Source organism: Sus scrofa, chromosome 13 (genome assembly GCF_054392235.1).
Source record: "Sus scrofa isolate SSC_HxYL_T2T_F1_AM1 chromosome 13, Sscrofa_HxYL_maternal_Yorkshire_Landrace_v2.0, whole genome shotgun sequence".
NCBI classification, from domain to species: domain Eukaryota; kingdom Metazoa; phylum Chordata; class Mammalia; order Artiodactyla; family Suidae; genus Sus; species Sus scrofa.
Window position 1 is genome coordinate 222,840,762 of NC_139395.1, and position 16,830 is coordinate 222,857,591.

Below are 16,830 nucleotides of genomic sequence, written 5' to 3' on the forward strand. Positions count from 1 at the left end.
TCGTGTCCTCACTTGCATTTCAAAACCGGTGAAACGTTGCGTCTTCACAGCACCAACAACTCCCAGGAGAGGGAGGAGCAGAGCCTGAGAGGGCGAGAGGGTGGCCTCGGCGGAGGCACCACCCGCCCGGGAGTCCACGGGGTGGCAGCGGGGTCGCCAGAACGAGCCCTGAAATCAGTCTGCGAGGCCTCCCAGGAGGTCGCTGCAAACGTGGATGCGACACCGAGCCCACCCTCCAAATGCAGGATTCGACACACGGCCACGACAGAATCCCAAACTGTATTTACTGCGACAGTGGTGAGGGACACGAGTGATGGACAAACAGGGGCGGAGACATCCCCCTGGCGCCCGAAGAGCAAAACGCCAAGGGGACGCAGACACCTTCAGCAAGACGGCGGGCAAGCGAGAGGCGGCGGCGGCGGCGGCCGGGGGACCAGACGGGCAGCGGAGGCCCGGGCCAGCGGGCAGCAGCGGGTCCGCACGGAAGGCCGGGAGGAGGACCGTCCCAGCAGGACGGGGCCCACCCCAGCTGCTGAGCTCAGAGCGCACGCTGCACACCGACCGGGCGAGCGGGGCGCAGCTGCCAGGCCCCCGCGGCGTCTTCGCCTGCGGCCGCCCTTGGAAGCGGCTCCTTTACGCAAAAACCCAACCGCAAACCCAGCAATGTTCATCTTCCTTTTTATGTACAGACCATCATTACTCATCAGAAGAAAACACCAGAAGAAATCTGAGGCCCTGGCACTATGACCCGTGAGAAATGTGGGAATGACTTCCTGCTAACTCAGAAAAGGGGGAAAGCCAATTTTCTCTGCACCAAGCTGTGCCCGGGCAGCGGCGCTGGGCCGTGGGCGGTGGGCCGTGGTAGGGCCTGGGCCCCAGGCCCCCCGGGGCCACGTCCCTGAAAAACTTCTTACCTTTTAAGAAACATTCCAGTGTTTTCCCTGCAACTTGACTCTATTCTGTCAAAGCTTCCCTGTGTAACATTTAGCATTGAAAAGTCCTGTGCTCACAAGAAAGGCGTCTGTCTCCCACCCCAGCTGTGCCCCCAAAGCACGGCCCCAGGCGCAGCGCAGCCGGGCGGGCGGGGAGCTCGCTGCATGATTGGGACAAGGGGCCGGCGCCCAGGGTGGACGGTCAGGCCTCGGGTTTGAAGGAAACGGTATCAGAGGAAGAAAAACCAAAAATGAAAGGAAAAGCCAACCCCAAAGCCCTGGCGCTGCATTTTACCCGAACAAAGGTACCCGCCGAGACGGGCCGAGCGGAGCCGCGCTCGACGCGTGTCACCGAGGAAAGCCCTTGGCTGAAGGTCCCCGGGTGTCTGCAGCCTCCTTCCTGGTCGGCGTGGTCACGCTTCACCGTTCAACAGCAACCAGGCGCGGTGACCCGGGGACAGTCCCTCTAGAGGCGGCACCCCGAGAGGCGGCCGGCTCGCCTCGAGCCCCCCGTCTGCTGCTGGAACACGTCGATGGTGTCCTCGTCCTCCATCTCCAGCTGCGGGCACAGCGGGCAGTTAGTGTCCTCCCCACAGAAGCCAAAGCGCCCAGGCTCCGAGCCGCCCCGGGGGGCCCGCGGGGAGGGGCTCCCTGTGGGTCCCCAAGAGCCACCTGCCCAGCAGGCTTGCCCGGCAGAACTCCGCCAAGAGCGGCCGCGCCGAAGGACTGGACCCGGCAGGAAAACCAAGTCTTGCTAAAAATGAACAGGCCTCGCCGAGCCCCGAGCCGCCCGCCGGCCTCTCTCCCGAGGCTCGCCCGCGTCCTGTCTGTCCCTTTCTTTAACGCGCAGCCGTCCACCGGACAGCCTCACACAGAAACGATGGCCGGCTGAGTCGGGCTTGGATGTGCTCTTTGCCAAGACATTTTGTACACACGGAGGAGAGTTTTCCAAAATTGATAAGGAAAGGCAAACGCCTACAAAAGCGGGGGCACCTGAGGAAGAGTCGCAGCTCGGGCTCCCCCGTTCAGTCCCAGACTTCTGACGGCCACGAGGCAATCAGGACTGCGGCTCCTGCAGTGAGACCTGCGGGCCCGCGGAACGGGGAACCTAGACAGAGCCCCCCCCCAACACGGGCGTTCTAGCTTAAGCCTATTTCTGGCCTAAAAAGTAAATAAATAAACAAGTGTCTAAGATTTACTGAAAGGGACACAGAATCAGACCCCATTCAGGAGCATGAGTCCTGGGGACCAGAGGCCACGCCAGCGACAGCCACGCCAACTGCACCCACAGGAAGGGGTCCCCTGCCACCCACCCCAGGCCAGGCAGACACGTGTTTCCTGCCTGCCTCTTTCTCAGACGTGGCAGAGACCTCTGTCTGCTCCCCAAACGAAAGGAAGCGTCTGCCACTCACACCGGCGAACCAGGGCTGGGGCAGCCATGCGCCCCAGAAACTACTGAGAAACCAAGTACCAGGGCTGGGGATGGGGGCGGGGGCTGCCGCAGACACCACTGGGGCCTCCCTATCCCGAGGCCGGAGACTCCCCACCAGGAGCAGAGCCCCTTCGCACCCACCCCTGATGCCCACAGCTCAGGCCCACTTGACACGGCTCTGGATCCCAAGGCCGTCCAGCCGCCCACCCCGGCACCCAGCGCTCCTCAAGGGCACAGGAGGACACCAGGCATCGAGCGGCGCACTGGCTAACGTTGCAGACCCGGCATCCAGGCGACCAGTGGGTGGTGATCACCTGCCCAGCGCACCTGGAGCCCGGAGTGGCTGAGGACAGGCACCCCGGCCCGGCCGCAACCCCGGCCGCTCCGTCGAGCACCCAGCCCTCCTCCTCCTCCCAACACCGAGGACGATGCTGACCAAGGACGTCTTTCTCACTCGAAAAACTAACCTTCAAAACAAAAACTCAAACTGATAATTAAAGCCACTGGTGACATGTAAGGTATTCCAGCGGAGCAGCAACTAGCGGCTCTCAGAGGGCGGCCACTCAAATGCAGGTGGCGCAGCCCTCGAGCGAGTAGAGCCCGCGCAGCGGCCCATACCTGTGCTGGGGTGTCTGCTTCATTGATCGGCTGTCCGTCAAACCTGAACCGAATCTGTCTCATCGACAAGCCCTGAAAAGAAGAAGACACCGTCCTGAAAGAGCTCCTGCCAACACATTAACTGAAAAGAAACCAAGCACTTGTGTCAAAATGCCAGCTTTCCGCACACACGGGCGCATGCCCCAGTTGAGCGCAAGGCCTCGCCGGTGCGCCGCGTTCGCAGGAAGCCCCGCGGTGACACATCAGGAGTCACCGTGTCGGCGTCGCCCAGCTCCCGGTGCCCTGCCCTCTGCCGCCCCGCTGGGAGCGGAGCAGAACTTCCACGCGGTGGGCACCACCCGCCGCTCCCCTTGAGGCAGTTCTCAGAAATCGGTCAGGGAACCATGAGGCCACGTCCTGAGGGGCAGGGGGGCGTGGCCGGGGGGGGTCAAGGCACACCTCTCTGCTCCCTCCTGAACCCTAGTGACGTGACCTAAAGGAGAAAGGCATAAGCGACAAGGACAAGGAGCACGGGGGAGGGATGTGCTAGCAGACAAAGGACGTCACCTCTGGGCTGGAAGCTGGAAGCCCAGAGCTGTGAACACTGGAGCCCAGCCGGGCTGGGGGAGGGGAGGCCGAGGGCAGGTGGCGGCCCGACCCCGAGGGGCGGGGCAGGCTCTGGCCCTCCCGGGGGCAGAAGGCCCACTTTCTGGAGAGGTGGCCTCAGGACGCCAGGCACGAGCCAGGCAGCCACGGTCAGCACACAGGAACCCCTGGGGCTTCGCTCTGAAATGAGAGCCCTCAGCCAGGGAGGGGCGACATTTAAAGAAAGACTCTGCCCCGCGAGGGATGAAACCAAAGCAGGCAAGAGACGAGGAGGGCACAGGGGGAGAGGGGTCGGCGCACATCCGGACGTGTGCGCCCACGCACCTGCAGAGACGCAGGCGCACCTGAAGCCCTGGGGCAGGGGAGAACACAAAGCTCCCCCCGGGGAAAAGCAGCCTCGGAAAACAGGAAAGGATGAGACCTTCTGAAAAGGAGAAATCATGACAGGAGCAAGCCTGTCCCTAAAACTCAGAAAACCTCCCAGAGAGGAAACCAACAGCCACCCAACCCCACGCACGACGGGGAGAAATGATGCAAACGCACCCCACGGAGCAGGTGCTGCAGGCTGGCAGGGCGAAACGAAGGGGAGCGGGCCACGGAGGGACACGCTCCCCAGGAGCTGGCCAAGGCCTGCTGCCTGAGGCCAACAGTGTCTGGACAAAGCGCCCAGCAAAGGAGATGAAAAGGCCACCTGCCTCAAAGCCCACGGCAGTGACATTTCGGATCACGCAATCAGGCCCCTAAAGCTGGCAGAGAGGCACCAGGGGGCAGAGTCAGAGCAGCACTGAACCTTCCACACCAGCAGTGGAAAATCAAGTAAATGCTGCAGTAAGTCCCCAAGAAGAAAATGAGTTTCAACCTAGAAACTAACATTCAGGAGTTCCTATCATGGCTCAGCGGTAACGAACCCGACCTGTATTGAGGAGGACACGGGTTTGACCCCTGGCCTCGCTCAGCGGGTTAAGGATCTGGCGTTGCCGTGAGCCGTGGTGTAGGCCAGATCTGGCATTGCCATGGCTGTGGTGTAGGCTGGTGGCTACCGCTCCAATTCAACCCCGACCCTGGGAACTACCACATGCTGTGGGCACGGCCCTGAAAAAAAAGGGAAGAAATTTGCAAATAGTCAGTGTGAAGGTTTATAAAGCAATTCACTTTTCAGACACGCAGCACTTACACACTCTCTGAACAAGATACAGGAAGATACGCTCCATCAAAACAGGGAGGAAAGATCAATCCAGAAAACACACAGGAGAGGACTAAGGATGCTTCCAGAACCTTCCAAAGTGGGGCAGGAAGGGAGGGGCCCCGGGAGGGACGACGGGACAGCAAAGACCCAGGGCGTGGGGGTGAGGCAGCAGGGCGGGCAGTACGGGGCACGGGGCACACACACAACTGCCACCAGGCCAGGAGAAACAGGCTCGGGCAGGAGCCAGAAATCAGCACAGGTCGCCGTGTGGCCCTGGGAGCAGCGCAGCTCCGCCCCAGTCACGACAGAATCAGGAGATTCCAGAGCAAAGGACTGGCGTCGAGGCCAGAATCTGTGCACAGGGGCTGCGGGTGGGCGCGGATGGCGTGGCAGGGCTCAGCCCACCTGTCCCAGGAGAACTCCACCTCCAAATCAAGAGGACGAGGAGGAGAGGCACGGACACGCGCACCCCGAAAACGCAGGAAAAAAGCTGGGCAGTGATGGCCTCTGAAGAGCAAGGTCTGAAAAGCGAGGCGAGAAAGACGAAGGCGTGGAGTTTCAGGTGCTTTTCATAACAGCGACAAGCACAAGCCCAGGCAAAGAGCATCCAAGGCAAGAACAGGAACTGAGGTCCGCTATTTCCAAAGCATCCGGAGAAACGCCACCGCCAGAAAGGACCGGCTCCCGTGGGGGCCCAAGGACACAGTCCCGCTCACACGAGAGGGACACGGAAGCGGTCCATCTCACGGGTCCCTGTGGGGGGCATGAGAGCCTCTGCTCCCGACCTCGAAGAGCAATAAAGAAAGGGCAAGAATCAAGCACTGTCTGGAAACCAAGCCAGGCCGGGTCTCCACAGACGCCGAGGAGGAGAAGGGGGACGCGAACCCCCCGCTATGATCCCAGCAGCACCAGGAAGACTTGCCAGGCAACCCGACCAGGGGCAACGGGTGCCCTACCTGCTAAAGATGGAGCGACCGCCAGCCTGCAGGAGACGGGACAGAAGAGGGAGGGCCTCCGGGGAGGGGGGGCGTGCACACACACAAGCACAAGCACACAGGCAGGCACGCACACACAAAGGGGCACACGCACATACACAGGCACACACAAGCACACACGCAGGCACACATGCACACAGGCACGCAGGCACGCACACACACAGGTGCACACGCGCACACACAAGTGCACACGCGTGCACACGCAGGCACGCGCAGGCGCTCCAGCACCACCGCACCTGGCGCTCGCAGTAGGCCTTCATCAGCTTGCTGAGCGGCGTGTGTCTCTTGATCTTGAACTGGACCACGGAGCCGTCCTGCCCGGCCACCTTCAGGTTGATGTGGTCATTCTCCGTCTTCACCCCCTCCTGCAACGACACGCGGATCTGGCCTCCGCCCGCCTCCCCACTGCCCGCCGCTCAAAGGCCAGCGTTCGGCGGCGGCTGGTCTCCCCGACATCATTGGAACCAACCCAATTCCCCCCTCGCTCCAGCAATCCCACCTCTGCCCAGAAGCCTTGATTTCCGCACAGAACTTCTAACACGTCCCACGTCTAATGTCTTCAGACTCGATTCGAGGGAGAACACCCGCCTAACGGACCCCGGAACCCACAGAGGGCAAGTCCATCTTTGCCCTGAGATCACTTAAAAAAAATCATTCATTGACTTATTTTGCCTTTTTAGGGTCGCACCCATGGCATTTGGAGGTTCCCAGGCGAGGGGTCAAATCGGAGTTGTAGCTGCCGGCCTCCACCACAGCCACAGCAACGCCAGATCCTTAAACCACTGAGCAAGGCCGGGCATCGAACCCACGTCCTCATGGATACGAGTCGGGTTCATACCACTGAGCCACAATGGGAACTCCCATTGTGTTTTTTGATGTACAAAATTTTTACAATTTTCACGAAGTCTAGTTTGTCTGTTTTTCTTCATGCTGCCTGTGCCACTGGTGTCACATCCAAGAAGCCACTGCCAGGTCCCATGTCATGGAGCTTTCCTCTGTTTTCTCCCGAGAGTTGTACTGTTTTAGGTCCTTGGTCCACCTTGAGTTAATTTTTGCATATAGTGACAAGAAAAATCCAACTTCAGTCTTTTTTTTTTTTACGGCCACATGTGCAACATATGGAGGTTCCCGGGCTAGGGGTCCAATCGGAGGTGTAGCTGCCGGCCTAACAGGACAGCCATGGCAAGGCAGGATCCAAGCTGCGTCTGTGGCCTACACCACAGCTCACAGCAATGCTACATCCTTAATCCACCGAGCGAGGCCAGGGATCGAACCCGAAACCTATGGGTACTAGCAGGGTTCCTTAGCACTGAACCACAAGGGGAATGCCTCCAACTTTATTCTCTTTGCATGTGGACATAGGATGCATTGCTTTTTTAATGAGAAGGTACTGGTGTGTTCAATGAGACGCAGGGGCCAGAGCACAAAGCAGACAGAGACAGGGCAGGGGCTGAAGGCCAGGCAGAGGAAGGCACCGAGACCACATGGCCTGTGCCCGGCCCTGGTGAATTCCCAATAAGCCAGTGAACTACTGCAAAGAAAGGGGGTGGACAAGACCCACAGTTCCGACCAGCAGGCCTCTGCCTGTGCTCTCCAGGGAGGCAGAACTGGCCTCCCAACGGATCCCAAGGTTTTCTTTTCACCAAGATGGGCTGGAGCGGGCCTCCTACCACCCCCAGGCCCAGAGGAGAGCTCGGCAGGCAGCGAGGCTGTGGTGGGCAGGGGTGGGGCACGAGGCCTTGTCTGGAAAGCAGTGAAAACAAGTTTATTCAACTGAATTGGGCTGTGGGCTGGACCACGTGGGAGAGCTAAGTTTAAACACACCGAAGGAATGAGATCTATGTGTATTTCATCGCATTTAAACTGCAGAAAGAGGCCCCCAGAAAGCATGAAGAAGGGGCGCTTGTGTTCAGCCTCCAATAAACAAAGGATCCAGGGCGCGAGCGCTAGCAAAGGCTGAGTGAGAAATGTAACTGGCCGCAAGGAAAAAGCAAAGGCAGGAGTTCCTGCTGTGGCGCAAAGGGACTGACGGGTCTCTGCAGGGGCAGGGACATGAGTTCGATACCAGGCACAGTGGGTAAAGGTTCAATGTTACCATAGCCGTAGCATAGGACACAGCTCTGCTGGGATTCAACCCATGGCACAGGAACTGCATGTGCCATGGGGCAGCCAAAATAAAAGAAAAAGAAGTAATAAAATAGAATAAAAAACAAAGCTCCAACTGCACCCGGAGAGAGGAAGCTCCTGAGGGCACCTCTTCTCACAGGCCCCACAGTGGGCTCCCGACCTGGGGCTCAACCAGGGGGTCTCTGACCAGGGGTTTGGTGACCAGGGGTTCCGTGCCCTGGACCCCAACCCCAGCTCTGCCTCCTGGGCTCCAGCCTCAGCTGCAGGGGGGGAACCTCCAGCGGGGCTGGCAGCAGAGAAAGCCTGCACGCCATCGTTCAACTCGCAGCAGATCTGCTACTTGGAAAACACTGACCCCAAGGGTCCAGAAGCCCGTCTTTAATAGGAGGGGGAGGGCTAAGGGCCAGCGCAGCAGACTCAAGGGCGCAGACCTGACAGCCTGGGGGAAGGGCGGCAGGGGGCACACAGTAAACGACGGGGGAGGTGGGCGCACGCCCAGGGGGGCGACCGTGCCTCCAGACAGGTCAGGCCTCTCAGAGCCCCTGTCCCCAGCCTGCGCCCCCTCGGGCTCTCCGCAGTGAGAGCTGAGGAGGAGGCCCTCCGAGGGGCAGTAGGGCCCAGGCAGGCCAGGACCTTCGGTCCTGGCATGAGGGGCGCAGCGGGGAGAGTCCGAAGAGGAAAGAGGTTCTGGGGAGGGGCGGTCCCAAAGGGGGACGAGGGGAGACCCAGGCGGGTCCCAGCCAGGAGGGTCAGGTCCAGGAGGGTCCAGGATGGTCCAGGATAGGGGTGCCACTCGCCGAGACAACGGGGCGGGGCTCTTCGGGGGCGGGGCGGGGCCGTGGGGGTGGAGCTCGTGTCTTGGGGGGGGAGGCCTGGGAGGGGCGGGGCTCGGGACGGGGCGGGCCCCGTGGGGAGGGGCCTGGGCGGAGGGAGGGGCCTGGGCGGAGGGAGGGGCCTGGGCGGAGGGAGGGGCCTGGGCGGAGGGAGGGGCCTGGGCGGAGGGAGGGGGCGCGCGGCGGGGCGCGCGGCCGGGCGGGGGAGGGGAGCCGAGCGGAGCCCGGCGGCGCGGGGGAGGGGGCCGGGGAAGCCGGGTGGCGCCGCGGACCCCGGGCCCCAGAGGCCGGCGGCGGGTCGGAGGGCGGTGCAGCACGGGGCGCAGGCGGGGGTGGGGACGGCGGCGACGGCGGCGTGGGCTGGAGGCAGAGCACGGGCCCGCGCCCTACGGCCCTTACCTTGGGCTTCTCCTCGGACATGGCTGCGCGCGGCGGGCGGCGGGGCAGCAGCAGCGCCGGGCGGGCGACTCACGCTCTCGGCCCGCCGCTCTCCCGCCGCAACTGCTCTCGGGGCCGCGCTTTGCCCCCAAATCCCTGCGCGCCGGTTGGCCGGCGCGGGTCACGTGGTGGGCGCGCGTGCACGAGGCGCGACCCCGGGGCGTCGGACGCGCGCCTGGCCTGCCGGCCGAGGTTCCTGGCGGTTGGAAATGCGTCACCGGGCGGGGCCCCGCGAAATCCGGCGTCGGGGTTGGGGGTTCCCAAGGCAGCGGGGGCTCGGGTCCGCCCGAGGGGTGGGGGGCGCGCTGGGACCCGGGAGGCGTGCAGGGCAGCTAGGGTGGGGACGGTGGGACCCAGGGGGCACACGGGGCAGCGATGGGGGCAAACTGGAACCCCGAGGTGCTCAGAGAACCGGGCCAGGAGGCCTTGCGCTTTATCATGGAGCCTGAGAACGGCCCCTGCTCTGGTCCCCATAACTGGTCCCCCTACTGCAGCAGCACCAGTCAAGCCTAAGTGCACCCACTGCTTTTCTTTTCTGGTTACGGTGTTTCTCAGAGGAAAAAAAGGAAAATAAAGCCAGCCAGGCGAGCCACTCCAGGGGACGTGAGTGAGAACAGTGTCTTGGGAGGCGCCCCCACTACTGGGGAAGGTGCAGCTTGCCTTCGCCCGGAGCCAAGTGTCGGACCTCGAAGTGGAGTGAAGGAAGGGGTGGAGGCTGACCCACCCGGCCACTCCGTCCACCAAGGAGTCAGGGCATGACTTCCTTTAGCAAACCCACTCAGGCTCCAAGGTCCGGCCACCTCCACTCTGCGATCCCAGGGGACGGAGGCATAAATGGCATTTCTGGGAGGGAGACGGGGAGGCAGAAGCCTCTCTCTGTGATGGGCTAGGCTGCTTGTTCTTCTCCCCCTGTCCAGCCCCCTTCTGAGCTTGGCCAGTGGAAGCCGAGCACCTGGGGCAGGTGGGGACCGCTTTGCTACCCTACCTGGAAGCTGTGCACCTGACCTTTACATCAGCCCATTTTACAGGTGAGGAAACTGAGTTACCTGACGTCCTAGCGTGGGTGAGCAATGCCGCTGGGATGTGAGCACAGGCAGTGGTCCGTGTGTCTGACCAGTGTGCTCTGCTGCCTCGGGACAAACCCAGGGCTCAACCCCAGCAGGACAGGCTGAAACGGGCACTCAGGCAACCTCGGGAAATGTGGTGAAGAATGGGCCCTGGTCAGGAAGCCCTCCAGGATTCTGAGGCCCTGGCTCTTCCTGCCCTCCCCGTCTCCACCCCATGCCTCAGAGGAAAGGGACCAGCAGTGGCCGACGTGGACTGACCCCTCGGGTGTGCCGGCTGTGGTCCCAAGCACGCATCAAGGCTCACAACACTCTGCAGCAGGGACCTTAGCCCCCTGTTCTTCCGGTCAGGGAATGAAGGTTGCACAGGGTCACGCACTAGGAGGTGGCAGGGTCTGGATTTGAACCCAGGTCACTAGATGGCTTCCATCTGAAGGCCCTGCTGACGGGGTTCTGCTTGCTTCCTGACGCTGTCGAAAGGCCACAGGGCCAGGTATTGATGGGCCTTAATTTCACAAACCACTTTGGACCCTTCAAAACACACTTCCTTGGGTGTTCCCATTGAAACAAACCCAACTAGCATCCATGAGGATGAGGGTTCAATCCCTGACCCCACTCAGTGGGTTAAGGAGCCGGTGTTGCTGTGAGCTATGGTGTAGGTCGCAGACATGGCTTGGATCTGGTGTTGCTGTGGCCGCGGGGTAGGCCGGCCGCTATAGCTCTGATTCAACCCCTAACCTGGGAACTTCCATCTGCTGCCGGTGGGGCCCTCAAAAATGAAAAAAAAAAAAAAAATCACATCCTTGGCTAGAGGCCCCGTTTAGGAGAAGGGAAGGCGCTTCCAAGAAACGGAGCTGCCACGTAGCAGGCTGACGAAGTCTCTCCATCGAAAGGTCCGAGCAGAGCCAACCTCCATCTCAGCCAGGACTGAGGGTCCTGGAGTCCGGACGGTGTCGCCTCTACCAGGGGGCCCTCGGGTACAACGACTGGCTCAAGCTCTGCTTCCTGGAGAGGGGGGTCTCCGGGAACTGGCCCCTTCCAGAACAGAGATGGACAGTGGGGCCCAGAACTGCCCCCGGCTGACGGGCTGTGGGGTAGCTTCGCGTAGGCGGCGTTTGGACCCATCGTTCGTCGTCGGCTCTGAGACACCATCAGCTGTAAAGCATGAAATTGGTTTATTTAGCACAGACGCGTTAAACCAAGACAGGTTTTGGACGGAAGACGTCCTGGTTTCAGACTTGCTGAAGGGTGAAAAACCTATGGCTTAGAATTGATGAAATGCAGTATCTAAAGGTGTTCCAGTAAGGATTCGAACTGTGGTTCATTCGTAGGACGAAAGCCTGCGTCCCCAGTAAAAGAAATGTGTAAAAAAAGAGTCCTTGGTGACAGGAAGAGATGCGCATATGTTGAGTCATTTTTTTTTCTTTTTATGGCCCCACCCGCGACACATGGAAGTACCCAGCTCAGGGGTTGAATCAGAGCTGCATCTGGGGCCCATGCCACAGCCACAGCCACACCAGATCCGAGCCGCCTCTGCGACCTATGCCGGATCCTGAACCCACTGAGCAAGGCCGGGGATGGAACCCACACACTCACAGAGGCTATACCAGTTCCTTAACCCGCTATGCCATAACGGGAACTCCTGCTGATACATTTTTTAAAAGTGAATTATAAAACTATTGCAGTTTTGAAGTTCCCTGGTGGCTCTCAGGTTAAGGATCCAGTGTTGTCACTGCTGTGGCTTGGGTCTCTGCTGTGGCGTGGGCTCCCTGGCCCGAGAACCTTTGTATGCCGTGAGCGCAGCCAAAAAAAAAAAAAGCCTATGGTTTTGAACGATCAGAAAATCTGTATGAAGTATGTTGAAGCTCTGCTTGAAGACACCAAATGGCTACCAAAACAGAAGAGACTCTCTCTGAGGGCAGAGATCCCAGAAGGAAGGGAAGTGGTTTTTCTTTCAGGGGTTTAGTGACTAGTATGGTGTGTCATCAGCTCAGTGGCTGTAACAAAATACCACAGCCCGGGCAGCTTGAGCAAATATTTATTCCCTCACAGTAGTGGAGGCTAGAAGGCCAAGATCAAGGCGGGCAGGTGGGTTTCTCCTGGGGCCTCTCTCCTCGGCTCGAAGGCGGCCACCAACTCCCCGTGTCCTCGCGGGGCCTTTCCTCTGCGTGTGCGTGGAGGGGCAGTGCCGTCCCTTAGGTATACAGCGGGCGAGGGGCTGAGACCCTGAGCAGAGCCTCTGGGTCTGAGGGGATGGAGGAGATAGTCCCTGGGCATGGCCGGGCAAGGTAAACTGGCTGGGGGCTCTGATGATGCCCCGGAGCTTCGGCTGGAGCTCTGGGCCTACAGCAGAGGAGTGAGGCTGAGGCCCAGGTAGGTGAGTCCACGGAGACTGAAACCGGCATCCAGAATTGCATTTGTGGAGCTCCCGCTGTGGCGTAACAGGGCCGGCCGTGTCTTGGGAGCCCTGAGAGGCAGGTTTGATCCCCGGCCCAGCACAGTGGCTTAAGGATCCGATGTTGCCGAAGCTGCAGCTTAGGTCGCAACAACGGCTCAGATCTGATCCCTGGCCTGGGAACTCCATATGCCGCAGGGCGGCCACAAAAGAGCAAAACGCAGCAAAGCTGCACTCACTCCCAAACTGCAGCAGGCTCATCTGCTCGCCTTCCCACTGCCGGCCTTGCGGCCAAAGGAAACCCCTGCAGGAAAATGGCCTCGCCCAGGGCCTCCCGTCAACCAAACACCTTCGTACACACCGTCCGGGCGAGAAAGTCTGTTTCCAAAGAAAGCCAGAGAGCAAATGTCCAAAACCAAGGGGAAAATGTGTATGTACTGGCAATAAATCCATAGGCGAACAGGCTCTTGGCATTATAAGTTTTAAAATAACTAAGAAAAAGAAAAACTCTACTACGTTGGAGCAAACAGACGATGAGGCGGAAATTTTCAGCAGGAAAGTGGACGCTCTAAAAAAGGATCAGCTGGGTTGAAAGCAAAACTGTGGTCCCTGAAATGACGGCTTCAGTGCCTGGGCTCAGTAACAGGTTAGACCCAGCGGAAGGCGGGTCAGAAGACACGAGGAGCGGAGGGGGAGGATGCCCCCCCCCCCGATGAGAAATAACTTTCAAACCACTGCAAGGAGAACAAGGCAGCAACAAAACTCGGCCAATCCGACGAAGCCATAAAACAAGAGGTTCAGACCATGCCCGCCCCTGGCCACACTCCCCACGGTCCCACCCAACACAAGAGACACCCCCAACTCCTCTCCTTTCCTGGCTCTCAAGCCTTTTCAGACCGGCTTGGGGGCACCTGTCCTGCTCTCGCCAGAAAGCCCCCCTGGGTGAGGGATGGATGCCTCCACCCGCCCTGAGGGTGGGGTGTTGTCGTCAGTCCTCATGGCTGAACCGTGTGTGGCACAAGGTGCATCTTTCCGAAACGTGTCACAAGGACACGAACTAAGCAGGCACATCAGAAACCCGCCCTCCGATTCCCGGGCCGTCCCACTATTTGGGGTCCACAGATGCAGACTATGGCCTCTGGAGAGGATAAGCCATGAAATCCTGCTGTGCAGCACTGGGGACTCTCTCTAGTCACGTGATGGGGCAGGCCACTGTGAGAAAAAGGAATGTGTGTGTGTGAAGGGGTCACTCTGCCGTACAGTGGGAAACCAGCTACAATGGAAAAAACAAAAACAGAGTTCCCTTCGTGCCGCAGTGGTTAACAAATCCGACTGGGAACCATGCGGTTGCGGGTTCCATCCCTGGCCCCGCTCAGTGGGTTGAGGATCCGGCGTTGCCGTGAGCTGTGGTGCAGGCCGGCAGCTGCAGCTCTGATTCGACCCCTGGCCTGGGACCCTCCACATGCCGCGGGTGCTGCCCTAGAAAGCAAAAAGGAAAAGAAAACACCATCGAGACAGGACAGGCTGGGAGTTCCCGCTGCAGCCCAGTGGAAACAAATCCAACTCGTATCCATGAAGATGCGGGTTCCATCTCTGGCCCCGCTCAGTGGGTTGTGGGTTAAGGATCTGGTGTAGGCCGGCAGCTCCAGGTCTGATTTGACCCCTAGCCTGGGACCCTCCATGTGCTGTGGGAGCCACCCTAAAAAGCAAAAAACAAACAAAAAGACATGACAAGCAACACAAGTAGATGTGGATGTGGCTCGGACGCTGGGACTGTCAGACAGGCTTTGTGTTAAGGCTGCAGGTGGAAAGGGCGGGAACTCAGCACGGAGACAGACTGAGGAAGCGGCCCTCGGAAGTGCGGGAGGCTGTCGCAGGTGACGGGGGAGGACTGGGCCGTCCACGGGCTCCCGATGCCTCTGGGACAGGCCCAGCATCCCCCGCGAGCTCCCAGATGAGACCGTGGGACTTGCCCAAGCCGAAAAGAGAGGACAGTTCCCCCAACGGAACAGGGCAAACAAAAGCCCTGGACTAAGGTCAGATGGTCCGACGCGTGTCATCGGGGTACAGAGGGAGGAGAGAGGGCAGAAGACGTATTTGAAAAAATGACAGCTACGCACTTTCTGAATATGAAGCGACCACGGCGCAGATCCAAATTCCGAAGTCTTTATTATTATTGTTGTTGTTGTTTTGTCTTTTCGCCATTTTCTTGGGCCGCTTCTGCAGGATATGGAGGTTCCCAGGCTAGGGGTCTAATTGGAGCTGTAGCCACCGGCCTGCACCACAGCCACAGCAACGCGGGATCCGAGCCGCGTCTGCGATCCACACCACAGCTCATGGCAACGCTGGGTCCTCAACCCACTGAGCAAGGCCAGGGATCGAACCCGCAACCTCATGGTTCCTAGTCGGAGTTGTTAACCACTGCGCCACGACGGGAACTCCCCGAAGGCTTTAAATACATATATGTAATCATATATGCAGTAAGTACAGAAAAGGCGTCCAGGACAGAGGGTATCCCCAGTGATGAAAACCAGATAAAGACAGCATCCTGAAGGCAGATGGAGGGAGAAGACACGTTACAAGCAGAGGAACAGGATCAGACTTACAGCCCACCCGGCGCAGAAGCGAGGCCCACTGAAGACAGTGTGGACGAGGACGTGACGCCTTCAGAGACTCTAAACCCAGATTTCTAGACCCAGCAGGTACCCCTCCAGGGCGGAGAGACCTCTGGTGGAGGAGGCCAAACGAGCAGCTGCCGGAGGCCCTGAGCGCTGGCTGAGGGCAGGCCGGCCTAGCGGAGCTGGGGTTCGTCCTCGTCGCCGCCCAGCTCTGACCCGAGGGTGGCCCAGCTGGAACACAAACCAGGGCAGGGGCCGGAGCTCCAAGGGAGACGCTGGCCGCAGGGCGGGCGGTGCAGAGCGGGCAGTGAGCCCAGCTCAGGTTCCTCGGTTTGGCTGGGGTTTTCATGCCCACAGGCCTCTCCTGAAAAGAAAGCCTGATGGCAGAGCCGCCCTGTGGCAGCAGAGTGGGCACCCGAAACCTCAAGGGAAAACCCACCCCTGTGGCCACAGGAGCAGGAAAGGGGCCCCCGCATTCCAGAAAGTGTCGGGGAGCCTTCATGACAGCACCGGATCTCAGCACCTCGCAGAGGCCACAGCCTCCGAACAGCGGGACAAGGCAGAGGCCGCCCCCGCCCATGGCCCGGGCCCCAAGCAAGGCTCACCTGTCCACATGTCTGTGCGAGCGGGGCTGGGGAATGTCCTGGAACCAGACGTCACGCCTGTCAGACCAGATGGATGACGGACAAGCTGGACCGGGCTGAGGGTGCAGCCGGGAGAGCAGCCCAGGACTCGGCGGGTGTCGCTAGGCTGCCTAACAGAACCTCAGGCTTCCCCAGGGTCCTCGGACGTAGAGTCACCCACGCCCTTGGCATCTGGTTCCCACAAGCTTCCCGGAGACTCCGATGTGTCCCAAGGGTGGACGGTGGCGCTGCCCCGATGGGAAACTGCAGACCCGTTGTTGTCAGGGCTCTTGGAGAAACGCAGGCTGGGTTGCCGGTCTCAGGCAGGTAGGGCTGCTGTTCTGCGTGCCCATCCAGCCGCCACGCCGCCAGTCCCCTAAAATTGGGGCCACACACCCTCTCTGGGGTTGCCAGAATCACTTGGAGAGCGGGTTGGAAAGCATCCTGCCCCCCGCACTGGATGAGCGTGCGTGTCTGGAGCTGGGGCTGGCGGGGTGACGGCTGCATGCAGCCCGGGGAGGGGGAACCGCTGCTGTCCAGGAACAGCCTGGCCTCCGCGAACGAGGCGTTTGTTGGTGAGCGTGCAGCCTGCCCTCCTCCCCTCTGGCCCAGTTAGGCCCCTCCCTGCACCGAACATGGAGAAACGTGGAGAAGTGCCCGCGGTGGCCTCTGCACAGCAGGGAGCTGCCATGACCTCCTGACCTCTGTGGACACCAGGGTCCGGCTGGCGTGGGTCCCAGGTGTCAGCGCTTAAAGCTAGAGCCAGACCAGGAGCACGTGACAGTGAGTGACGTGGAAGGAGAGCCGACAGCCGGGCCCGGGAGGCGGCAGCGCAGGGCCACCAAGCTGGCAGACCCGGAGAGTCTGGGTCTTTCGGGCGACACCCAACCCGTCACCGTAACCGGGATGCCGGGCTCCTCCCGGGCCGCTTCCAGGGCTTCCCCGCGGTTGGGCCGCAGGTCGGAAGTGCTCTCGAGCCTTCCT

The 16,830-nt window shown here is 60.5% G+C and overlaps 1 protein-coding gene and 1 long non-coding RNA gene across 2 annotated transcripts; both read right to left on the reverse strand.

Moving 5' to 3' along the window:
- Positions 1-260: 260 nt before the first annotated feature.
- SUMO3 (small ubiquitin like modifier 3) lies at positions 261-9,242 on the reverse strand. Its single transcript, XM_003359010.3, has 4 exons — positions 9,108-9,242; positions 5,985-6,113; positions 2,983-3,054; positions 261-1,491 (listed from the first exon to the last, which is right to left on the reverse strand). Exons 1-4 carry the CDS (start codon positions 9,126-9,128, stop codon positions 1,399-1,401), a joined length of 315 nt encoding a protein of 104 aa, XP_003359058.1. The 5' UTR covers positions 9,129-9,242; the 3' UTR covers positions 261-1,398.
- Positions 9,243-15,015: 5,773 nt separating this feature from the next.
- LOC146397930 (uncharacterized) lies at positions 15,016-15,961 on the reverse strand. Its single transcript, XR_014825273.1, has 3 exons — positions 15,829-15,961; positions 15,468-15,587; positions 15,016-15,153 (listed from the first exon to the last, which is right to left on the reverse strand). It is a non-coding gene; the product is annotated as an uncharacterized LOC146397930 (long non-coding RNA).
- Between the last annotated feature and the right edge of the window lie 869 nt (positions 15,962-16,830).